Below are 26,898 nucleotides of genomic sequence, written 5' to 3'. Positions count from 1 at the left end.
GTCAAGACTCGAAGTTGTATGGTAATTGCTCCCTGATGCACATAAAACTGACCAGAGAGCAGGAACCAAGGTTATAAATCTCAGAATACAGGGGATTACATTCAGAAGAGTCGCGCTGCCTCTGTCCCAGAATGAGGGTAGGCTCCATATCACAGCTTTGTTTTCATTGTAAATTCCAGCCCTGCCAAAAGTAATTTGGTATGTTCAAGTTTAAGGTGTACCACAAGCACAGGAAAGCCAAGCGGGATTCATCTCCCTCTTGCCACTCAAAGTCAGACGAGAAGTCAAGTATTCAGCATCCTAATTACATGTCTCCCCTAACACCCACTAACTCTAAGCAGTTGGTCCCCAACTGCCCTGAATTTTCTGGACGTCCATTGAGCTTGTAGTAGAGGGAGGCCATGCTGCAAATCTTTATGATGCTGCTGGCTCCCTCTAGAGCACCTTTGGGCCCCAGGGAACTACAGGAACGAGTCACATTTGCAGCAGCAGGCCTTCCCTCCAGACACCAATTAGATCCTGCAGGACCCACACCTGTACTTTTGCTAATGCTGATCCATACTTCAACTCCGGACCCAAGGTCCACAATGGTCCTCCCCAATCTTGTTACTGCTGCCACCTTTGCTGGTCCCCAGGAGTCCTGATGGGTCCTGTTCACCTCAACATTCAAACTACCCTTGCGATCTACTTGGATGGAATCTGGCGTTCTGCGGCTAATTGGTTGATTAAGTGGCAAACCAAGAAGGCCTTCTTGAGAGGGGAATGCTTAAGAAAAGTATATGGTAATAAAAAACAGCTTCAACTAGACCTTACAGGCCAGGAAGGCAAGTTAGCAGTCATGCAACAGGGGGCGGCACTCACACTGAAATAACAGCAGGAGAGGTAGGGAGTGGAGAGAAAGTTAGGACATCATGGATAGACTGGACAGGCTAAGGCCCAGAGATTATCGACAGTGACCCCACAGAGAAGGGTAATCAGTCTAGTAAATAGCAAGCCTGGTTACTCAAGCAGGAGCTAGAAATATCATGGATATTCTCTTTGAGCCGACCTAATTTCGTCACCGCAACTACACAAATGGCAATTAATAACATGTTCAGTACACATCTCCAGGCTGTATATAGTAGTTTAGATCCAGAGCAGGTGAAATCGGTATCCACCTATCTTGAAGGCTTAAACCTTCTAAAAGTTGCTGAGATGACGGTAATGTTATTCTTGAGGAGTTGTGAGAATCACTGAAGTCAATGTCGGGTTAGGCAGCAGGTAGTGGCTTCCTGGTAGAATTCTACCAAACACTATCCCCTTAGCTGAGTGAGAGGCTTCTTGAGGCTTTTAAGGAGTCAAGGAAGCTGGGTATTCTTCCCCAAAGAATGTAGGGAGGTCCAGTCTGCGTGATGCTTAAGCCAACTGGGGACTCTACAGATTCCTCATCTTATTGTCCCCCAACTATGATAAATTCAGATGTTAAGATCCTATGTAAAATTCTTGACATTAGTCTAAGGCTAGTTGTCGGTAGTCTGGTTCACAGGACCAAAGTGGGTTTATTCCGGGCCAGAGCATGACAATAAATATTTGTAGACTGACACACATTACATTCTTTGATGGATATTGAGGACAAACTGTCACTGGTGTCGGTAGACCTAGAAAAGGCATTTGACACTGTTAACTGGTGTTATTTAATGGAGGGCCTTCACCTTGTAGGATTTAGTCCAGCATTCTGTGCCTCGGTCAGACTGTTTACACAGATTCCACTGCCAGGGTGAAAAGCGACTGTATGGTCTCAAAGTGATGACATACAGTGGGGTACAAGACAGGGATGCCTCCCTTCACCTTTGTTGTTTGCTTTGGCCCTCGTGCCATTGATGATCAGGGTCAGAATGGAATTAGACAATTGGAGGATAAAAGTGGGAGACTTGCGATTTTTAATGTCCCTTTATGCTGACAGTGTATTATTTTACTTGAGACTCAGGTGGAAACAAGCATGTTCCTATATTTTGGAATGTAGGCGATGACGGCAGTTGACCGCCAATATGATTATAATATGGGGAAGATAATATGATTGCAGTTGTCCATAAAAGTTTGTAATACACTACAGTTATCTATCATGTGGAGGACAGCCATAGCACTAATGGTGTTTCTCTCAAGATGTCTGTACACCTTACAAAAATCCTTATGGCCGCTCCCTCATGCTATTTTCACAAAATTGAACATCATGCTGATTTCATTAGTTAGTGTTGGTAAATGCAGCAGAGTATTCCTGGCTACACTGAAGAGGGATCAGGCGGAGGATGGCTTGGGCCTGTCAGATCTAGAGCGTTACTATTATACTGTGCAAATGCAGCAGGCAGCCAAGTGTGTAATACTCGTGGACAACTGGGAGAAGAGACTGCTTAGAGGACTACCCAGAGACGCATCATTGTTTGAGTCCCTAATGGAAGGGAAGCACATTCCTTGCAACTATCAGTATATCTTACAACAAACAACATATGGGAACTCATAGTCAAGGGAGTTCGGAAGCCACCCCTCTTTTTATTGCGATCTAAATATATTGGCATTTCAGCATATAACTACAGGCAGGGCTGTAGCTCAGTGGCGGGAGGGAGAATGTCACACCTTTGGAGACTAATACCTGTAAGAGGTATTTATTGCATTTTTAAGAAGCACAGGAAGCATTTAATTCAATATGCTTAGCTAACTGCTATAAGAGAAAGATATGGACAAGTTTTCCCAATACAACTCCTATAATGGCCATTGTAGATGCCATTTTGATGTTGGATGCGAGTTGTCATCTTAGTGACTCTACAATACAATGCTCTGAAGGCAGACAGGCGTAAACCTGAAAATGGGGGTCGGATTAGGTGGGAGGGGACAGTGGAGAATAATATACGTATACTCAATGGTTGATGAGATGTAACTTTGGGGGTTATTACAACTTTGGAGGAGGTGTTAATCCGTCCCAAATGTGACGGATATACCACCAGCCGTATTACGAGTTCCATAGGATATAATGAGCTCGTAATACGGCTGGTGGTATATCCGTCACTTTACCGTCACTTTTGGGATGGATTAACACTTTCTCCAAAGTTGTAATAACCCCCTTTGTGTCTAAGGTTTCTTGCATTGCACGATTCGAATTGATGCATTTTAATTATCTCCAGTGTGCACATTTGACACCAGTACAGCTCAGTATAATCTACCTGGGTAGGACAGCCGCTTGCCCAAGGTGTAGGGTGGATGGGGCATGTTTTAATCATTTGTCAAAGTTGTGGATTTTTGTAGAGAAGTGTACGGGAGATAATGGAGAGCCACTAGGGTCCAATTCAAGCTCCATTCGGAGAGCTGTTTGTTGGGTGTTATTGCTCGACCAAAAAATAAAAAAAACATGCAGTATTAAGTTTTGCAATTGGCATTGGTGTTCGCGAAGAGGCATATAGATGTTTGGTGGTTGGATCTACAAGGTCCTAGTATAGAGACATGTCTAAGGGATACCATGGAGTGGACCTTGGCCAAAGAAGTCCATCTTAAAATGTCCAGGAGAGATGACAGGGTGCTGGAGGATCTTGAAACATGAGTGAATACTATGAACACATTATTCACCATCATGCGTCCTGACAACATCTCTGCCCCCACCTTGTAACATGACTAAAGCAAGTTGAGAAGACCGTAGAGACCGGAGGGGCACCCTTTTCTTTGTTGGTCATTAAGGCACATCTTCAGATAATACAGTGTCAAGGCAAAAAAAAAAATTGTATGTAGTAGGAGCATCATCGAGGGTCTCATTAAAGGGCACATATCGTATTGTTTATACTGCGAAATTGCATTTTGAGAATGGGGGAAAATTGTGAAATGTAACTTGAATCTGTATCATTGATGTTTGTTGTACTTTGATTAAAATCTAAGATAAATATTAAAAAAACAACTTGTTCATTTAGTACCTCGAAGTCCTGTACTCTGTAGAGTGAGAATTACATCCTGCATTGCTAACATGAGATTGATTGAGGAGAGCTTTTTGTCAAGTACTGTATTTGTAGATCCAGGAGGGCCAGTTCAGAGCTAGATTTTAAAAAATAACTTCTGACTACGCAAGTGATTCCAATTATAGCTAAATTTATCCCATGAGGTGAATAGTCTGAAAATCCAGCATGACTTTGCCCCTTGCTGAATCTAATCATAGACTTGGACTTTGGAAAATTGGTAAGTACTGGGATACGTTGTCCTGGCCCAGAATCCCTGTTGGACAAACAAATATAGATGAGAATCGAGTGAAGGATGTTAAAACGTCTAATTAAAATGGTTGTTATATATCTCTGAAGACCTTTTATTTTTATGTTTTTGACTCTGAGAACAAGGTTATTACAAGCATTTGGGTAGTTCTTCTCTTCTTGTGGATTAATAACTTGTTAATGCTACGTTCATTCAAGAAACTTGATGTTCGATGGTATGTGTAGCTGTAGATACACATGCTGTGCATAAGCTCGCCATCTAGTGTTGGATTCAGAGTAGTACAACTTGTTTTTGTTTGAAGAAAGTTTTCGAGTGACTCCTCCTCTCGGTAATGCTGCGCATGGGCATCGAATCCTTCGTTAGATTGTTCTTCTCCACCGTCTGGTTTGGATGTGTGTTCCTCTCACACTGAGTTCTCAGCTCCAAACAGTCTAAAACGGGATTCTTTCAGTCTTTCTATCGTCATAGGTATTGTTCACCAACGCGTATTCCTTTATATTCAACTCTCGGTTCCTTTTTCTACACTCTGAATTGAGTTTTCGCGAGCCTTTCGGGGACAGAAAGGCCCTCTCTGGCCCTACCTCTTCCACGTGGTATCAAACAATGCAGCCCTGATGGAATGTACTACATTTCGATTTTGCCATCAATGCCATTCAAAGTTTCCACACACCGACCAGCACCAGGTGTGTAATTTGTGTCTTTCACCAGACCACAACCACCAGACCTGCAAAGCATGCTGTTCTTTTTGGTCGAGGAAGACGCTTAGAGACCAAAGGGCTCATCAAATTGAAATGGCGTCTCGACAGCCAGAGGATACACCAGACATTTTCTGAGATGAACACGAGCAAGAAGATTTGGAACAAGAGGGGGTCTTCTCCATTCAGGATTCAGACTCTGATGTGCAGTCGGACATCGAGGGTCAACCGTTGCAACCCGCACAAGCTAAGTAAAAAGCCCCCTTTCCCATCGGACAAAAAAAACATGAGAGGTCACCGGTCCCCCACTGCCTTCCAGTCATGGTAGGAGCTGAAAAACTTATTTGGATGCCCCGCATACCAGCTCGGCACTGAAAAAAGCCAAAGAGAAATCTTTGGTATCGACCTCCAGTACCTCCATTTCAGCACCCGCAAAACAAAAACTACATGGTGCTTTGGTGCTGACCGTATCGACACCGAAAAAGAGACCGCAAACAGCTACCATTTCAGCACCGAAAATTTTCCATCTGCAAAAACCTTCGAAATAAAAAAAAACACCAAAAGATTTTCAATTACTCTGGACAGTTAATAACATCCCCTACATCACAGATGGAACCAATTTTGAAAGTTATGGACGCTAGGCAGTGCCGACTTCAAATTCAGCAAGGAACAGGGCAGATTGTAACATCACCTCTGCCACCTATAAGGAGGAAATTAGCTTTTGAAAAAAGTCATGATTCCTCTGCACCTCCAAAGAAGACTACCAAAGAAAAGGTTTTGTTTCATACTCGTACATCTCCACCTTTACCTACTTCTCCACAACATACTCCACCCACATCTCCTCATTTAGGGTTCACATCACCTGCTTCACCATCTAGTGGGTCTCAGGATATAGGCGATGCATTAGATGAACAGGACCCATGGGATGAGTCCGATCCGGATCCTATTACACCAAATGATCTGGATCTTTATCCAGCTAGACCTTGTCCACCTGAGGATTCCACATCATACTAACAGGTTATAGCAAGGGCAGCAGCATATCACAATGTAAATATGTACACTGATCCAGTAGAGGAAGATTTTTTGACACCCTTGGCGCAATACATAAGGAAAGTCAATTCCTTCCAATGCTTCCAGGAATGATCAGACATGCAGAAGAAATAGACTGTTAGAACAAGGGTTATCACTCCTAGAGTTGATAAAAAGGGCAAAGCCACACCCACTGATTCTTTATATATAAGAGCACAAATTCCTCCAGACTTTATTGTGGCATCTACTGCACGGAAAAGAGCTAATAGCCAGTCAACAGGAGACACACCTCCTCCTGATAAGGAAAATTAAAAATTAGATGCTGTGGTTAAGAGTGGCAGCTCAAGCAGCCAATCATTGGTGAATCACTAATGCTCAGGCTTTACTTTCCAGCTACGACAGAGCTCACTGGGATGCTATGGAGGAACTTTTACAATACCTACCAGAAGAACATTGTAAAAGAGGGGTAGAGATTATAAATGAGGGACATACAATCTCTAATAACTCCATTCGATTCATCATAAGGTGCCATGCATTTCTCATGTTCAGGTTTTAAACAGGAAGTACAGCAGGCAGTTTTAAATATGCCCTTTGATAAGGAGCACTTATTTGGTCCACAAGTGGATACCACACTTGAAAAGTTAAATAAGGACAATGAAATTTCCAGAGCTATGGGAGCCTTACAAGCCAGCACACATGGGAGTAATTTTCGTTGTTCAAGGTTTAGCAGAGGATTTAGGTCCTTGTTTCAAGAACAGTCCTCAAATCAAACTAAACCCACCTCTCAATACACCAGAGGTTACTTTAGAGGATCATATAGAGGAAACAATAATAAAGGAAGAGGAAAACCAACTTTTTTTATTTTTTTTACCCCCAATGGATTAAAATACCACCTATCAATGGGTACTTCAAATTATCCAAAATGGTTACCATCTGGAGCTCAACTCTACTCCACCAAATATACCTCCTCATAACCACAGACTCTCACAAGATGATCTAACTCTTCTCAAAGAAGAAGTACATTCACTTGTTCTAAAAGGAGCTATAGAACCAGTACCATTGCAATACCAAGGAAAAGGAGTTTACTCCCTGTATTTTCTAATCCCCGAAAAAGATGAGTCTCTCAGACCAATATTATATCTCAGGCCCTTAAACCACTACATCCTATCAGAACATTTTCATATGGTCACTCTTCAGGATGTTATTCCCCTATTACAACTAGGAGACTTCATGAGAGCCTTAGATCCAAAGGGTGCTTATTTTCACATTCCTATTTATCCTGCACACCGCAAATACCTAAGATTTGTAGTAGCAGGAAAACATTAGCAATTCAAAGTATTACCATTCGGAGTCACTACTGCTTCCAGAGTATTCACAAAATACCTTGCAGTGGTTGAAGCACATCTCAGAAGAAAACAAATACATGTTTTCCCTTATTTGGATGATTGGCTCATCAAAGCCATTCATTCCCACAGTGTCAAAAATATACTCAAACTACTATTCGTCTCATACACTTACTAGAATTCACCATAAACCACGTCAAATCTCATCTGCAACCTCTTCAAACGTAACCATACTTAAGAGCTATCCTCAATAAACAATTAGGAATCGCCTTTCCAAACCAAAACAGAGTCCAAGCTTCTCAGACATTAATTGCAACATTATAACAGAACCAAACATACACAATAAGAACTGTTATGAAAATGTTAGGAGTGATGACGTCTTGTATTGCCATAGTGCCTCATGCCAGACTTCATATGCATCCTCTTCAACAGTGTCTCTCATCAGTGGTCTCAGGCACAGGGTCAAATGAAAGATCTAGTGTTGTTGGACCGCCAAACTTATCTCTTTCTACATTGTTGGAATACCAAAAACCTTATAAAGGGGCGGCCCATTGTAGACCCTGTGCCTTAGATTACTCTCACAACAGCTGCCTCAAACAATGGTTGGGGAGCTCATCTCCTCAACCTAACAGTTCAGGGAATATGGGATGATACTCATCGGTCTGTTCATATAAATTTCTTGAACTGTCAGCGATATTCTTGCAATGAAAGCATTCCTTTCACAATTGCACCACAAGACTATGTTGATAAGTACAGACAACATGACTGTCATGTACTATCTTAAAAAAAGGGGGGGGACTTAATCTCAAAAACTGTCCCACCTAGCACAAACAATATGGAAATGGGCGATTTGTCACCATATTCACATAGTAGCACAATATCTCCAGGCAACCACTTAGCAGACCAGCTAAGCAGGATGCATCAACAAACACACCAGTGGGAACCCGACCCACAAGTCCTTCAACAGTACTTCAGAAAATGGGGAACACCTCACATAGATCTGTTCGCAACATATCAAAACAAATGATCTGAAAACTTCACCTCCAGGTACCCATACCCTCAGTGCAAGGGCAATGCTCTATGGATGAGTTGGTCAGGGATATTTGCTTACTCTTTTCCCCATCTCCCACTCTCACCATTCTTAGTACAGAAGATGAAACAGTCTTCCCTAAGCATGTTCTTAGTGGCCCCTACATGGGCACGTCAACCATGGTACACAACACTTCTGGAACTCTCAGTTGTTCCTCATCGAAAGCTTCCAACAGACCAGATTTTCTGACACAAAAACAGGGACAGATGAGACATCCAAATCCCAAATCACCCAATCTGGCGATATGGCTCCTGAAGTCATAAAATTTGGATATTTACATTTACCACAAGAATGAATGGATATCCCTAAACAAGCATGCACACCTACCACTAGACAGCGCTACGCAGCAAAATAGAAACTTTTTTTTGTTATTCTCAAACAAAAACATTAACCCTCTTCAACCAACAGTACAGGACATTGTACAATATTTATTACATTTACAAAAGGCAAATTTAGCCTACACATCTATTCGTTTACATTTAGCTGCCATAGCTTAATGTCTGCAATATAGACAACATATTTCATTGTTTAGAATTCCAGTTATCAAAGCATTTATGGAAGAACTAAAAAGAATAATTCCACCAAGGATTCCTCCAGCTCCATCTTGGATCTAAACACTGTACTCACAAGACTCAGGGCTCCACCATTTGAGCCACTTCACTCCTGCTCCTTACAATTCTTTTCATGGAAAGTAGCCTTTTTAATTGCTATCACCTCTCTTAGGCATGTCAGTGAGCTTCGGACATTAAGAGGGTGATTCTAACCCTGGCGGGCGGCGGAGGCCGCCCGCCAGAGTTACCCCCTCCAGAATACCGCACCGCAGTCAGAATACCGCACCGCGGTCAGAAGACCGCTGCGGTTATTCTGGGTTTCCCACTGGGCTGGCGGGCGACCGCCAAAAGGCCGCCCGCCAGCCCAGTGGGAAACACCCTTCCCACGAGGAAGCCGGCTCCGAATGGAGCCGGCGGAGTGGGAAGGTGCGACGGGTGCAGTTGCACCCGTCGCGAATTTCAGTGTCTGCAAAGCAGACACTGAAATTCTTTGTGGGGCCCTCTTACGGGGGGCCCTGCAGTGCCCATGCCATTGGCATGGGCACTGCAGGGGCCCCCAGGGGCCCCACGACACCCCATACCGCCATCCTGTTCCTGGCGGGCGAACCGCCAGGAACAGGATGGCGGTATGGGGTGTCTGAATCCCCTTGCTGCGCCGCCATGGAGGATTCATGTGGGCAGCGGAAAACCGGCGGGAGACCGCCGGTTTTCCTTTTCTGACCGCGGCCAAACCGCCGCGGTCAGAATGCCCTGCGGGGCACCGCCAGCTTGTTGGCGGTGCTCCCGCCGGACCGCCGGGGTCAGAATGACCCCCAAAGTTTGGAAGGACCTTTATTTCAAGATCATAAAGAAAAGATTGTATTAAGAACAAATCAAAACTTTCTTCCAAAAGTCATTTCGCAATTCCATATTAATCAAACAATAGAATTGCCAGTTCCCAAAACCAGAATCAGTGGCAGAAGGAGATCTACATACTCTAGATGTTAAAAGAGCTCTTATGTAATATATAGACAGAACAAAAGCTTTAAGGAAAACGAAACTACTTTTTGTGGCTGTTATTCCCACATAAAGGAGATCCTATATTTAAAACAACTTTAGCAAGATGGATAGTCAAATACATTTAAACTTGCTATCCTAAAGCTAAGGTACAATTACCTGTACCACCTAGAGCACATTCCGCTAGGAAAAAGGTGCATCTATGGCCTTTTTAGTTATTATACCTATGGCAGACATTTGTAAGGCAGCAACATGGTTTACACCACACACGTTTACTAAACATTATTGTGTAGACGTCTTTGCCAGACAACAGGCAAATGTTGGACAAGATTTATTTAAAACACTTTTTTTAGCCAATTGCAACCCCTGCACACTTTCTACCACTTTATGGAGGGACTGTTTACAGTCTATGCACAGCATGTGTATTTACAGCTACACATGCCTTTGAACGGAAAATGTTACTTACCAGTAGACATCTGTTCATGGCATGTAGTGCTGTAGATTCACATGAGCCCTACCTCCTCCCTGGAGGTGTGTACAGGTTGCAATTTAGTCTTCTATATGTATAGAAATAAATGTACACATGTAAATACATTGCATGGGCATCTTTTCTGTCTTACTACATATTTTTCGCTACTTCACTCTCCCGCCTGCGGACAAACAATCTAACAAAGGACTCGATGCCCATGCGCAGTATTTACCGGGAGGAGGAGTCACTCGACCCAGTGACTCAAACTTTCTTCGAACAAAAACAAGTTGTACCACTCCAAACACAACACTAGATGGCAAGCTTATGCACAGCATGTGAATCTACAGCACTATATGCCACAAACAGATGTCTACTGGTAAGTAACATTTTCCTTCTATTTCAAGTGTGTGTTTATCTAGCTTTATTCATTCTAACCTTGCAGCCAGAATTTGAAGAGGGTTATCACCAAGAAAAAGAAATGTGAGTAACAGCACGGGTAATAGTACATCTAATGTAACATAACAAGCAGTAGAAATGGGGCCTGCCATACATAAAGTGCAGCACAACATATTGTTTTAGCCTCATGATTTTAGCAGCTAAAGTCTCAACTGAGACCGCTCTTGCAGAGTGAGAACATCCATTCACACTTTCTATGCATTTACCAGTGCAACAATCCACAGAAAATGAATAATACTATTGTGGAGAAAAGACTTAACTGGTCATATCGGGGTCAGTGGTTGTGTTGGGAATGAAAACACTTTTGTTTCAAATAGGTTATACAATGTAGTAACAGGGGTGTGGAATTTATTCAAATATCTACTTGTCCAGGGGACAGGTTGCTTCTCAAATCTACTTGTCCTGTACAAAGATCTACTTGTCCCTTTGGTGCCATGTAGTGTGGCGACAAATTATGGCAGCAATTAATAGCCTCTCTGATTATGCCAGGGCTACTACCATAGTAGGGCTTGAATACTTGGAGTTTCAATCCCTACTGTAGCAATTTCCTTATTTTGCCACCTTTCTGCAGATCTGCATACTGGGGTTGGAGGAAGCAGTAAGCAATAGTTCCAGGGCTGGAATACCGTTGAGTCTGCAAACCTACCAACCTGCATGTTTTAAAGATTTTTACCAGCTTCTCTCTAATATTTTCCCATAATAAGAAAGGTTGGACATTTACTCCTGACAATGGCAGAATTAGAACTTCTTCCAGGGTTGGGAAGAAAGTGGCTGGAGGGAAAATGAACTTGCAAATGCTCAATAGATTTTCACATGAGCACATCTACACATCGTATTTACCCACGCTAAAATACAGTTCACAAATATTTTATAGGGGTACGACATATACCATGGGTGCACTTTTGTGACTTTCTTTAAGAATTTGGGGCCACAAGTAGGTAGGTTCAGATTTGTGACCTGCAAATTGCGAGTCGCAAATCCGAATGTAGGATGGTGTCCTTGACACCATCTGTGATTCGCAAAGGCTTTGCAAATGCCCACATCATGAATAATCATGAGGTGGGTCGCAATTTGCGACCCCCTCACGAATGGTGGCCTGCTGGAGACAGCAGACCACCATGTCTGTGACTGCTTTTCAATAAAGCAGTTTTTTTTTTTTTTTTTTTGTAATGCAGCCAGTTTTCCTTAAAGGAAAACGAGATGCATAACAAAAACGAAAAATGAAACTTTTTCGTTTCATTTTTTCAGAGCAGGCAGTGGTCCCCAGGACCACTGCCTGCTCTGAAAAAATGTTTACAGTGACATTCACAATGGGGAAGGGGTCCCATGGGGATCCCTTCCCTTTTGCGAAAGTGTTAGCACCCATTTGAAATGGGTGCAAACTGCGATTGGTTTGCGCCCGCGTTCGCGGTCACAAAACAATCCTACATTGCACTGCGAGTTGCAATTAGGAAGGGAACACCCCTTACTAATTGCGAGTCGCAAACCCGTTTTGTGATTCGGTAACCAGGTTACTGAATCGCAAAACTGGGTTTGTGCATCGCAATGTGCTTTTTGCACGTCGCAAACAGTGAAAGTCGCTGTTTGCGACATGCAAAAAGCTACCTCCATGTGGGTCTTGGTCCCTAATTAGGTCTGGTGTTAACAAAGACATTTTGTTTTTATTAAACTTCTATTTCTCTCTCTTTCGGCTGGCTTTACTGTGAGTGATCGCATTCTGCTCTTCCACAAGGAGCATATTGCCACACAAAGTAGTTTTGTTCAGTGTCAGGAACTACAGTGGCAATCAGTGACGTAACGAAACTGGAGGGTGCCCCTTTGCAAAGAACATGGAGGAGCCTCCTCTCCAGACTCACTCAGGGCAGGTGCTGTGCTGACAGGGCCCCCTGGAGGGCGGCTGCTGGGCCTTTGTTATGCCGCTGGTGGCAACGTGTGCTTTAAGAGTTCAAAAACTTTTTGGGGGGGTTTTGCCAATGTTTGTTACAATGTTGAGGGCCTGGTAGCTCCCACAACAATAAAGTGTTACAAAAGCCATGTCAAAACAAGACACGCATTGATGAAACTAAAAGACTTATAAAAGTATGTCAGATCAGTTGGCTTTGTCAGTGTTTGTTTATTTTCATGCTTCCCATAATCGTGAAAATGGTTACACTGATTTTCCATTAGAAATATTTTTGGGAAATACTAGCATGCATCAACACATTTTACTAAATGACACTTCATTTGCATATAATCAGAGAGCATTCTGGGAGCATTATACTTAGCCTCTTAGCCTAAACTTTTCAAACATGTGTGTACACGTTTTTTTTTTTGTACTGGAACCAACGTCAGTAGTGAAGTGTGACCTTAAAACATTTATTTACAGCACGCACCCTAATAATGAAGGCTTTCAAATAATGAACCATAAATACAAGTTCGAACAGCATTATCTTTTGGAAACACATTACCTCAACTGCAGAGAGTTCAACAGGCAGCCAAAGGGTTTGTGCTGCAGGGGGTTGGGCCTACTTGTCCCAAGGACAAAGCAAACATAAAAACTTGTTGCCCTTGACCCCAAACAAGATGTCCCGGGGCGATAGGAATTCCACATCCCTGCAGTAAAAGGCTTGGTGCTAGAGTTATGGCTAAAGAGGGTCAAATAGGCACTACAAAGAAGTAAAAGGCTTTGCGCTAGAGTTAGGTTTGGGCTGGAAGTACAAAAACAGTGCAGTTTTCACTATATGGAAAAGGAATGGATTGATAATTTAAAAGTAATGTTTTGGAACTGCCTCAAATTCCAGACGGCACTTACAAGTGGCAGGTATAAGGTTGTTAGGAACCTGAAGTGGGCAGAGATGATACACGTGAATTTCAGCAGCTTGCCAGTGTTGGATCTTTCGTAGATTCACAATATTGAATCATTCCCCTAGGTATACCTGGGTTCTAACATAACTTTAAAGTAGCACTGCACTTAAACATTGTCACTTTAGTAGCCTATTCACCTGATTGCTAAAGGTTGGAACTTGAGTCAAAGATGTGAAAGCACAGTCAATACCGTTCTCCGAGAGACAGCCATACCTGAGATTTCTATTGCATGTTGTGTGTAGAGGGGGAAGCTCTGATTTTTGTTCATCTTCAGACAAGTGTTTTTCTTCATACTATTTGTCCTACCCTTGGGGGCAGCCTTCTGACATTGGTGGGGTCTCTCAGGTGTCATGATGCTACATCAGATTCATCCAAAAAGCACTTTTAAAGCCACATTGTGTGTGAACTTCAGGCTCCATAGTTGTGATCCTTATGAAAAATGCATTTTCTGTTTATTAAACATGAGGCCAAAGATTGCAAGATTTGAAGGAAAGTCTCTATAAAAACCGGTTTATGGTTTCAGATGGCGAAGGCAAAGGATGCCCCCTCCTTAACATGCTCTAAATTCTTACAGTTAGGATCTTTGCTCTCAATGTTCTCCTAAATAGGTCTCCTCCTTCCTAATAGTACAGGGTCTTGAATATTTCGATTGTACACTCTTGGGGGCAATGTGTAGTATCTACCTCTCTCATCTTACACTAGGCAGCGATTGAACAGAGCAATTAGAATATATGTTGTAGGATCGGAGTCACTATGCAAGATAGACCTGAGTGCATGGGTGGGTGGGCTCTCACAGTAGTTCATACACGGCAGGAAGTTTCTACACTACAAATGCCTCCATCTTTTGAAAATGTGACACAATGAGCTTTGACAACAACATCAAGTGCATCAGCTCTGTAGCATGAAGAACAGTTTTGACACCTGCTTCTTGTTGCATGGCAGTGTTACATTTGTTCTCAGCAGTGTTCTTAAGATTGTGGAATGGGGCGGGGATGAAGTAAACTTGAACCTCTTTGTACAAGGGCTTTAATATTTATGCCTCCCCACTGATGCATGCTACTGTTTCAGTGACTGTCAGTCCACTGTCTCATGAATTTGTTTGCAATTCTTATTTCCCCTTACTTTGATTGTAGATGACAACATTGTTGCAAAATGTGGCAGAGCGTGACGCTCTGCTGGAGAGACTAACAAGGGAGAAAAAATCCATTGCAAGTCAGTTGGAGGAAGCCCTAAAACAGCTCTCTTCTAAAGACATTGAAGTAACTGAGGTAACAACTAAAAAGGAAAATATTACACGGTTCTCTGCATTATGGTTTTGTGTGGGTTATGTTTGCATGAACTATCATTTAGACACAAGGCCCTGCTTTTATTTAACATTGTAAATGTCGCAGTGCTTTAGCTCAAAGGCAAACAAGTCATGTGAGTAAGATTTTGATTTGCTTCCCTTTCTGTGTCTTGTCTCCTATGTTCCTCCATTCTTAGGTCTGGCCTGCAGACAGCTTTCACTGTAATGCCGGCCTCATGTTTTTCATAAAATACATAGTAAAATTTAGTAGTTATATATATTCTTACAGAGACTTTGAATGGTCCCTCTTTTCAAGTGTCTTTCGTATATTGCCTGATCACATGTGTACATCGGCCTAAAACGAAGTTCACTTCATTACCAGGGCTGGTGTCCCCTGGGCTGCTGGGCCTCTCCTTTATTTGTAAAACAATTTTTTTCAAATGGCAAAAGAATGAAAAAAAAAAAAGTGGCAGGCTTTTTCAAGGGCAGACTTCCTAGGCTTGCCAAGGCAGGTCCTTGTTTATGGTTTGTCACAGTGAGCTAACAGGTGGAAACATTGTCACTATTTGTATGTATGTTTAAATATTTAGACCCCTTGACAGGAAGTAGCAAAATACATCTCATATTCTTGCTCCACCAAAAAAGTGCATGTTGCTTTAAGCAAAGCAAATCCATCTGGTAGTATGCAAATTCACCATTCACTGAAAGAAGCATGAAGTAGTTGAAGTGATGAGAGTTCCATGTATATCACTTCCTAAGGTGGTGATGACCTTCCATTGTGTCAGCATGAGATAGGTAATGATTATCTTTAGGGTCGGATATATTGTCTCAGTCTTCTGAAGTCTGTGATGATAACTGGGAGTGCCAGAGAGCCTCCCAGGATGGCAGTGATATTATTCAGACACTGTGTACTTGGGTTTGTGGTGTAGAGGTATGTGGTTTTGGGTTCCGTTTAAACCTGTTTTCTCTCGGTTGTCCTTTTTGGAATTGAGGGTGGAACAGTTGGTGCACCAACCAACCCAAACCATTGTTGGTCCCTGTTGATGGTAAAACATGAAATCCAACCACCATTCCATTCAGTGGTGGGCATTAAAATTGTGGTGTGGCTACGGCCTGTCGACTTGGAGCCATTATCTTCTTGTCTTTGGAGGTAGGGGGGTTCTATTTCTTTGGGCAATGGGGTGGGGTCCTGTGGCCGCACTGTAGTATTAGCTGTGTGGGGACTGGTGTGACACAGCAGTATTATTTGTTTACAATGGAGGGTTTATGCAGGGTCTGAGTCCCACCTTCCCCAAAGGAACCAAGGATGAAGGCCTTGAAAGGTATGTAGGGTCCCTCTGGCATGGCTCTGGGCCAAAATACTCTAGTTATGGGTCTGCTTGCATAATGAGCCTGTCAGTTGAGCGAAAATGGGTGTTTGTTGGCGAGGGAGACCATTTTACATTAGCTCTTTTACATTGGTCTAGTTCTGATTCTGTGTGAACTGGCTCAGGCACCTCTGCCAAGGTTAGTTGGAGCACCTGGCTCATCTGTTTTCCTCATGGACTCTCACCTGCTTGCATATAGGCTGGCACCATTGTTTGGGTTCCTGAGGCCCAGCCAGGAACAAGGAGCATATTTTAAATCTGTCAGATTGTGAATGGGGAAGTACGAGTCTGACATTTCAGACAATACCTGTATAGTGTTAAACTAAAAAAATGAACCATCTACATCGGTTGTAATATAGCACAGGCAGTATTTGTTATTAGACAACATTATTGAAGGCCTTGAAATCTATCCAAGATTTGAGGTATTTTTATGTTGAGAAAATCTGCAATCAATGTTTTAGTCTGCTATGTGCAACAAAAAAAAATGGCACCTGAAGGTCACAGATCTAACCCATATTAGCTAGATCTGGAGTAATGTGTACATAACTTGTCGATGTTAGGGAGCTGTGCCAGCAAGACAGCTTGATGGGTTAGTATTCTATAGAAATGAGATGGAGAGAGCGAGAGACCGACCTGAAGGTTGTTTGCATTTTATGTTAGCTACTTGATATATCGTGATTCACACCCCACAGTGTAGTGTGGCTCTTAACAGTGAGCAGCTTATGCCAGCAACATTTCACAATATAGGTGATTGGCACATAACCCCTGTGTATTTCCGTGCCTTGTGTTGGTTAGTGTGGGCACAACAAACTTTTAAAACCTCATGATACCTTTGTTGTGCTTGTTCTCTGTGTGCGAGAAAAGCTTGCAGTTCTGGTGCCTTTGTGCTGCCCGTCCACTTTATGCACAGAAGAAGCTTGCTTGCTGATGTTTAGTGGTGTTTGTTCTGAGTATGCAAGGAAAGCTTACATTGGTGTTGCACATCTGGTATTCCCTATCTGTGTGTGAAGGACATTTGCATTGCTGATCTCCTTGTAGTACTTTTTCCTCTGTGTGCCATAGAAGGTTGCACTGCTTCAGTCTGCACTACACCTGGTCTGTGGTATATGTCCACATTAGCAGGTTTCACTGCTAATGCTTAAGCAGTATCCCCACTTTGTGCAAGGGAAGCCTGTAACGTTACTGCCTATGAGCTGTCCTCCCTCAATGTGAGGGAAGCTTGCACTGCTAATTCTCATTAGTTTCCTGGATATGCTAGGTGTGGGAGGGGAACTATGCACGCCATGTTGCTGTGTTTCACCTGTTTGATATGTACAAAGAAAACTGGTACATTTTGCTCCACCCTTCTCACACTATGTGGGCCCCACCTTGTTTGTAGTTCAGTTGTTTATCCTTGTATAATAAGAATTTTACCAAGCTTAATTTACATGCAGCATAGTTGCAGCATTGGCAGCAGCAGCACAAGCTTTGTCTCCACAAAGAACAGGTACAACATATGGACGAGCAGAAGAACATTTTCTGGGTCTGTGAAATAAGCATTTGCCACTGCCACCCAATGTGCTTTTTCTATGTTCTAATTGAAGCTTGTAAACATGTTTTGCAGTATACAGAAGCCACAATCCCTGGCTTTGCTTGTGCCAGGCACACTTAATTTGGGCTTAGGGATACCTTTGCTTAAAAGTCCCATCTTGATTAGGGGACTTTCGCTCATAATTGTTCCTCAAATAGATTGAACATATTACGTGGAAAGAACTTTAGCACCAACTAGACTCGTTCAGTATGCAGTACTCTATTGAGATAGGCTTTAGACCCCCTTATGGGACCGAAACAGTGCTTCTGGTAGTATGGGTGGACATTTTACACATTGTGGGCTCATGGAAAATTATTATGCTGATATTACTGGTGCTCTTAGCCACCTTTAACACTGATTGATTGTTTTTTTACTGATCTGTTAGTTAGGGGTGGCTGGAGGCTAAAAATAAAATACTTCACCTACGACAGCCAGCCTCAACTAAATGATACTTCAGAATTGTGTCTCCCTGCCATTGAGAAGTAGGTGAAGCACTGCTAATTACATCTGAGTGTCAACAAAATGAAGTATTTCTGATTGGTACCTACAACAAACTGTCCCAGTCATAACCAGTGCAGCCCTGGCCAAACATCTTTGGAAAAGCTGTGAAAATAAAACATGTTGCAATTTATGTTTATGGCTCTATAGTGACTTCTCTAAAGTTTCTGTATTTTGAAGTCCTATAGGATTTTAGCAGGTGGGTCATTTACTTAACTATATATTGTTGTACCACGGTAATGTTCCACTTAGTGTGCTACCTAACAGTCACTTTGTATATTCCAAAGACAGCAGAATCAAACTGAGGCCTTAAGAAGCAGGAGCATGTATTCAAGATATGTAGGTTTCTACAGCAGCTTCTGTTGGTGTAGACTATCTCCTTTGAATGAATGAACAAACAAATGAAAAACGTTTGTAAAGCACACTGATACCCTTGAGTGAAATCCAGCGGCTAAAGCAGAGCAAAGGCAAATTAGTTGTTTGAAAATAGCAAAGTTTTTATTTTTTTCTCAAGCTAAAGCGATCTGTGACAAAATGGATTTCTTTTGCAAGACAATTTGAGTATTTTGTTGTAACCTCTAAAAAAGAGCTGCATCCAAATCTGAATCTCGTTATTTTGGGTACGAATGGGAGATTGGCAGAAACCTAGTGGAGAGATCTAAATGGGGAGTAGCTTGATATGATAAGCAGGAAGAAGAGTCAGTAATGAAGAAACGACCTGCCTTAAAAAATGATTGTTTGACCACCGGTAACAACTGCAGAAGAGTCAAGCAAGTCATGTTAAAGGGCCCTCAGAATCCCATGGCACCGAGAGGCAGTTGTCTTGGGGGCCATCTCATTTCTAAAAGAGTATCCTCATTTAGTGCTACATCAATCATATTTCTACTGACGACATATATCCCCTGGAGCCTGGGGACCCTCCGCACTGTGGGGGTTGCGGGGACCTCTGTTGCGCCATTGATTGGCCCAGATTCTGGATAGACTCATCACATGGCTGCTTGCCAGATCCCGCGTAATTAGGGACCATGCAAGAGTAAATGTAATGCTAATATGATCAGTCTCTGTACACGGAATGGGATGATGTTTAAAGCTTAAAAGAAGGGTCCTACTGACTTAATTCAAAATATGTTTGCAGCTTAGACTGTCATGCCATTAAGAAGGTTGTATGACAGAGCCACACATGCCGTTACCACGCATGCCCTTATGTGTGTGTGAGAGAGTGAGTTACTTTGGCGCCGTTTGACAAATTTTGATGACCTTTTCAAAACTCATATGCTAGTAAGTTCAAATGCTGCCTGGAAAGTTTTGGAGTTTGAGTCGTCAAGCGGGAACTGAGAAAGGGGTCAGGATAGAGCAGACTTCTCTAATGCGCGCCGCAAGTGAGCGACTGGTAGCTCTCCACATACCTGTAAGTAGCTCTCCTGTGAGCAACCCAGAAGCTTTTAGTTGGTTGAATTAATATATGTGTACCAAAATTTGTAAAGTGTATGGTTGAGACAAAAATTTTCTTTTATTTGCAGAACTCATTAGCTGATATTTGGGGGAAAATGGCTGAATTTAGAAAATATAGGGGGTCATTATTGCCCCGGCGGTGAGTATTAATGTGGCGGTAGTACCGCTAACAGGCCGGCAGTACATACCTCGACATTATGAGAATGGTGGTTTGCCTGCAGCCAACCCGCCACTTCTCTACTCATACCGCCATGGCGGTATCAGCTGCCGGGCTGGAGATGTCAGTCTCCAGGCCGGCGTAATACCAGAGGCATTTTGAACCTGCCTACCACCATGGTTTTCGTGGCATTAGCAACGCCACGAAAACCATGGGGGTAGGCCCTACCGGTGACAGGGAATTCTTCCCTGTCACTGGTAAGTGGGTCCTCCCACTGCCCAACACACACCAGACACCCCCCCACCCCTCTTGCATCCAAACTCCCTCCCACCCCCAACACACACCTGACACACCCCACCCCCCTTGCATCCAAACTCCCCCCACCCCATCCGATCCTCACTCTGCCCCCCACACACACACACACACACACCAAGAGACACGCACCACGCATACACCCAATCACTCACACCAGCATACACGCGTACTTCCAGACATGCTTGCACACATTCTTACACACAATCACACTGACATGCAGACACGCACTCACTTCACCATTCTTACACGCATTCACTCACACGCATACACCCATGCAAACAACACAACACACAGACGCATTCACACACACGCATTCACACACACACACACACACACACACACACACACACACACAAATTCATGCACACAACCAGACACACACAATACCCCCAACCCACCTCCCCTGTCCGAAGCCCGACTTACCTTGTTCTAGGAGGTCTTCCGGCGGGGAACGGGAAAGGGCGCTGCTACCGCCAGCAGCACCCGCCAGCAGGACACAGCCAGGGCGTATCACAAGTCATGATATGGCTGGCGGCGTTCAACTGGGGCGTCTAGAGGTATCAGCACACCTCAGAAGACAAAGCATACATGTTTACCCATACCTAGAAGACTGGCTAGTAAGAGTGCATTTTTATAGTGCAAAGAAGACATACAACAGGGAATAAGGACTCTATTTCCATTAGGATTCTCAGAATCCCAGCTCTGCGCCATGGGCACCAGTAAAGCGTGGTCCACCCTATGCGAATACCAGTATTGTTCCAGAGGGGAAGCCTTGTCATGGAGGTGTCAAGAAGTTATAATTCATATGATTTGTAAAAATAAGTTTTAAAAATTGCTGTGGACACTGCATGGGAGTGGGACTACACAGTGCGTATCTTTTCAATAGGAATTCATCTGAAGAAAAACATGGTTACAGTTTAGTAACTTATGCTTCCTATCGATTATTACTACCTAAACCTAGCTACCATTTACTGTTTACATCAAGGGCACAGTCGTACTGCTCCAATACCAGCTTCCATGTGGACTTTGTGCAGATGCTTGTTCAGCGTTCCAAAACTCATAAAGTCTCAGAGCATAGAGTGCAAGAGCCCGTGACAAGAAGGAGAATACAAATCGTAGCCAGGGCGCAGCTTTGGCCCAAGCAGCCAAAAGCAGTATCTGCTTGCAGCTGCGGTCTTTCTTAAAACTCTTCCACTTCTGTTCAAGAGTTCAAGAGCTTCCAACAAAGCATCTTCAGCAACCCACTTCGACTCGTTGTTGCCATTTCTTATGATCCTTACAGATCATCCACCCCCTGGTCACCAATCCACAGATAAACAGTCTTTGACATGGTAGAGTCCAGCCATCGTCCTCTAGGCCATTAATTGCCCCAGTCTTGTTTTGGTGCACCCCTATGTCCAGTAGTACCTCAAGCCGCTTTTCAGTTGAGCCGATGCATTGGCTTACACCGCCTGACAGACCTTATTTGTATTCCTCCACTGGCTGCAAAGTGCCACTGTATTGCTACATTTTGCAATACTGACCTCAGTTTAGAGGTGTGACCTCAAAGAGGGTGCCTCCCGCCGCTTCGCGTCGTTCCATCATGCCTCTTTACAATCAGCTCACTGGCTTTGGGATCACTAATGTCTTATCTTGTTCACAATTCTGTGGCCCAAGACACCCAGTTTTCAGAGCAGCTGTAATATATAAATGAGGAACTGCAGTAGCCGAGGCAAGAGCACACTTCCAGTGTTTGCCTCCCACCCTCACAGCATCATCCCTCTCCTTCGGCTTCACACCCCAGTAGGAACTTCCAACCAATCCATTCGTTTATGGCCTGTACATCAAGGCAGCCTTTTTTTCTATTTTTGTTTTAGTCATTAAAATCAATTTTATTCTCACAGAAATAACAAAACTTCTCAAAGTAGTAAGCCCTTCAGTTCATTTTATATTGTGGGATGAAGGGAGATGCACCTTTCTGGACATGAGTATTCGGACTCCTTTTGGTTAGCAAAGGCCTAGTAGATATAAAGCTGGTAGACTTAAGACCAGTCAAACTGCGGTCAGCAGACAGCAGAGAGAAAATATGAGTAAAAGAGCCGTTGCTCTTAGCATTTGCTTTGCTGAGGAGAGAAACATAGTGTGGTGAGGGGAAAGGCCCAAAAATCGGGAACAGTTGAAGGGAGGCCAGGAGCTGGAAGTACCGGAAATGCCTTTCTCAATTAGGAAATAGACTAAATATAACAATAACACCTTTGTGCTGTTGAGATGGCAGTTGGCATGCTCAAACGTTGAGCGCTGGTGAACATCACACTCCATAAACAACTTTTCATACTCAGAAATGTATGTTCTAATGTTTTTGTCGAGCCCTCTAATGCTTCTTGGCACTTTAGAAAGACACAACCTTAACACCTAACTGTGACTGGGGAAAAGTATAGCATGTAACATTCTACTGGTTCCAAAAGTAGTGCACCACTCCAGGCATGCACCTTTTAAAGTCACACAAGGACAACTTGCACATGACCTAGCTCCATTGATCAAACCTACCTGTACCCTAAGATGGGAAAATTGCAAAGATTTATGAAAACCAGGCTCCATTAATTGTCCCCATCACACAGATGGGTTAAGGGGCAGCTGGAATTGCTCAGCAGGAAGGTAAGAGTTGGGGAATAGTAACAGCTAAAATAAGTAAAATACTGTAGGAGAGGTGGAAGAGTTGGTCTGAAACAAGATCTGTGTGAAAAGTCCTGAAGTAAGGAGTATGGCAACAGCTGTTATGAGCATGCTGTGACACAAGAATTGTAATTGGCTACTCACTGGCACAGGAATAGTGCTAACCTTTTTGTGGCTTATTCACAAAGATATTATGGAGTATATAATGGAATAATACTCCAGTAGTACTTTTTTATCTGCTTTCCATGCCTTTGTAAATTAGCACCAAAAGATATAAATTGGATTGTAATGAATATATTGAGGGAATATTCAATTAGTAAAACAGAAAAAAGGGCTGGCCACATTTGGCACTTTTACTAGTGGAAAGTTTGATGTTTCGGGGCCGATATATGACATTGTGCAGGAAAGGGTGGTCCTACAGTATTGCTTCTCATACTCATAAAAGTTTTTGTAAATCTGCCCCTTAATCTCTTGGCACATTATTTAATTTCATGTTACTTTGTCACTGGATTTACTGTGATTACTTCAGCGTTTCAAATTGGTGCTTGCGCCCAGTTTTAAACAAACGTTGTATGCACAGTGTGCAATGTTATGTGATTCTTGCACATGAGTTGCTTCATGCAATACTTGATTGAATTTAAGTGTGCTAAGTAATGCATCCAATGGTGCACCAGTAAAGCAGTATACAAAGACCTCTCCTGCAAGTTATTTACAATTGCATGGGGAAACACGATTCATTCCGCACAAAAAAGACTTAGTGGTGCTGTGCACTCAGTGTATTTCAGGCTTTTTGCTCCAATTATTGTACAGCACATAGAAAGAGGTCACATGATTCTGCTGCATCCAGTGGTGCTGCTGGACACACAGTTGTCGGTTGGGATTATGAATGTGTTTGTATATGTGTTCACTCTATTGGGTGAAGGTGGACCAACTTGGGAAAATGCTCCAAATAAAGGGGCTGGACTGGCACTGTTTGTGCTCGCACCTGCATATTTAAATATATCTGTGCAGAATTTCGAAGCAGTGGTGCATATTTATATTTTTGGGCTCACTTGTCGCTCTCTGTAACAGTTGGCGCATTAGGTTCAGAAATGTTATAATTTCATTGCATCCCAGTGCAGTGGTTCTTAACCTAGGGTGCCAGCGCCTACTCGGGGTCCTCGACTGATCAGAAAACCACATTTTAAAGAGTGATAAAGTGTGCATACTTAAAAAAGAAAAATGTAAAAATTAAAATGTTAAACTATCTCTAAGCGATCTGTAATGTGAAGGAATTTGAAGTCTGAGTTTGAAAATTACGTTGGTATCTTTAGCTTGATTCCAGGGAGCAGTAAAAGGATAGGGAAAATAATCTAGTATTGACGATTAGACAGTGATATGCTAGAGTCTAACATAATTGTGTCTTTTAGAAATGAAACCAAATATAAAAAAACTCCAACCTCCCTATTAAAGTTAAGTTCACGATTTTTGTATTTTTTGTGTGTTTGTGATTTAAATAAAAATATTTTGTGATTTGTGACATGGTTTAATATATCATTAGTTCTCTATTTTCTATAATGTTTGATGTTCATATCGTAAAGATTCCTAGACATCCACAGACATCAGAACGTTAAGAACCACTGTCTTTCTGTACATTTCTGCCAAAAATGCCTTTATTTCCTCATTCCTTTGCTCATTTCATTCCTTACTGAAGGAAGCTGCCTCTGCACATACTATATCAACATGCAATATAGTGTGCACAGAGTCCAGGGGTTCCTCAGAGGCTAAAGTAGATAATACTAATGCTCTCTTGTGTGGTGGTGTGGTTGAGCACTTAGGCTTATCCAATGGTAGTGCATAGCATTTGTTGTACACACACAGACAATAGAAGCACACACTCAATGACTTAACTCCAGACAAATGGTTTTTATATTACAAAAATATCATTTCTTTATTTTTAGAACCACAAGGTTCAAGTTGCAGATACGTACATAAATTAAAAAGTATTTCACATATGTATCAATACCACTTTGATTTGGATTGGTAAGATGTACAGTTTTTCATTAAATGGCAATAATCTGTTTTCAAAGTTGGCTGCAATTTTCATAAACAGTTGCTGGGGAAAGAAAAGTTAGTACGTTTTACAGGTAAGTACATAACTTACAGTTCCATTCTCTGTGGTTAGGAAGTCCAAAGGTTGGGGTTCAAGTTAACCCCAAACACCCACCACCAGCAACATGGGGCCTGCCGAGTGCACAGGGCAAAGTTGAGGCAAATTTAATATGGGCTCCTATGGAGACTGGGGACACTCTGTTTCAGATCTCCTTGCAGGTAAGTACCTGCATCTTCGGAGGGCAGACCTGGGTAGTTTAGAGGAGCACTGGGGGACCCATAAGTAGGCATCAAACTCACATCCTCAGCGGTGACCGGGTGCAGGGTGCAAACAGAGCGTCGGGCTCCCAATGCTTTTCTATGAGGGGAACACGGGGTCACTTAGATGCTGCAGGCTGGGTCCTGGAAATCGGTTCCAGAAAACCACAGGCTGGACAAGTAGGAGGACCGCCTGCTGAACATTGCTGCACCTGAGGTCGCGTTCTCCAAGGCCTGAGGGCTGCGGGTGCAGTGGTGTACCTTTTGGCGTCGGATATCTTGGTCCGAAGCTTTCGCAGTCAAGGGGGTCCTCTGGGTTCACACTGCAGGCGTTGTCGTGGGGGACAGGAGAGGTCAACCCAGGGTAGGCACTTGCTCAGATATCCTCTCTATTAAGTTGGGCCTCCTGGACATGGGCTGTGGGCATTGGGTGCAGAGTGGTCAGGACCTGCAGATCTGGGGAGACCCTGGAGTCCTTAGATGTAGTTTCTTCTTGGACAGGGCTGCTGTCCACAGGAGTTCTTGGTCTTCTGTGATGCATGCAGTCCTCTGGAGGCTTGGCAGAGGTCGCTGGACCCGCAGGATGCGTCACTTTTCTTTTACAGGTTCTCTGAAGCAGGAGTCAGGCCGGTAGGGCTGGGACCAAGTCAGTTTTCGGCTTCCTTCTTCTCTGCTGGAGTTTCAGCTTCTCAGTCTTCCTTCTTTCTTCTTCTGAGGTCGCCAGGAAACTGAAGAAGTAGGTTCAGGGGAGCCCTTAAATCCTTGATTTAGGGGCATTGCAGGGGTCAGAGGGTAGTAGCCAATGGCTACTGTCCCTGAGGGTGATTACACCCTTCTTGTGTTCCCTCCCTTTGAGGAGGTGGGCACAAACCTAACCCTATTGGTACCTGACCTCCAAACTAAGATGGAGGATTCTGCAGGGAGGGGTCATCTCGGCTCTGGACACCTTATGGGTGGTACTAGCTGAGGTGGTCACTCCTCCCTGCTTTCCCTAATTTTCTCGCTGGACTTGCTGTCAAAAGTGGGGCTTGTCTGAGGGGGGGGGGGGGGGCAACTTCACTAACTGGATTGCCCTTGGGCTCATCACCAGGTGTTACAGTCCCTGCAGTGGGGAGGTGTGAAGCACCTTCACCCAGAACAGGCTTGGTTTCTGGCCACAGAGAGCACAAAGGCTCTCACCCCATGTGGTCTGAAACTTGTCTGAAAGTGGCAGGCTGGCACAGACTGGTCAGTTCTGCACTAGCAGTTTGGCTAACTTACAGGGGGCACCTCTAAGATGCCCTCTGGGTGCGTTTTTCAATAAATCCCACACTGGCATCAGTGTTGGTATATTGTCCTGAGAAGTTTGATACCAAACTTCCCAGTATTCAGTGAAGCCATTATGGAGCTGTGGAGTTTGTAATGACAGACTTCGAGACCCTATGTACTCAATATGGCTACACTGCACTTACAATGTCTAAGAATGGACTTAGATACTGTAGGTGTATATTGCTCATGCAGCTATGCCCTCACCTGTGTTATACTGCACCCTGCCTTTGGGCTGTAAGGCCTGCTAGAGG

At 43.3% G+C, this 26,898-nt stretch overlaps 1 protein-coding gene and 1 long non-coding RNA gene across 4 annotated transcripts in view; one reads left to right on the top strand and one right to left on the bottom strand.

Moving 5' to 3' along the window:
* The window catches only part of SDCCAG8 (SHH signaling and ciliogenesis regulator SDCCAG8), a 1,349,628-nt gene that overhangs the window by 361,286 nt on the left and 961,444 nt on the right, over positions 1–26,898 (top strand). For both annotated transcript variants that reach the window (XM_069234464.1, XM_069234463.1), the window contains exon 11: positions 14,828–14,962. In XM_069234464.1, the coding sequence (XP_069090565.1) occupies positions 14,828–14,962 (135 nt within the window). The remainder of the gene's footprint in view (positions 1–14,827; positions 14,963–26,898) is intronic.
* Positions 1–26,898, bottom strand: part of LOC138295871 (uncharacterized) — a 207,512-nt gene that overhangs the window by 83,999 nt on the left and 96,615 nt on the right. The gene's annotated exons all lie outside the window — the stretch shown is intronic.

This window comes from Pleurodeles waltl, chromosome 5, assembly GCF_031143425.1.
Source record: "Pleurodeles waltl isolate 20211129_DDA chromosome 5, aPleWal1.hap1.20221129, whole genome shotgun sequence".
Lineage (NCBI taxonomy): Eukaryota > Metazoa > Chordata > Amphibia > Caudata > Salamandridae > Pleurodeles > Pleurodeles waltl.
This window is presented reverse-complemented; position numbering and strand designations above follow the sequence as displayed.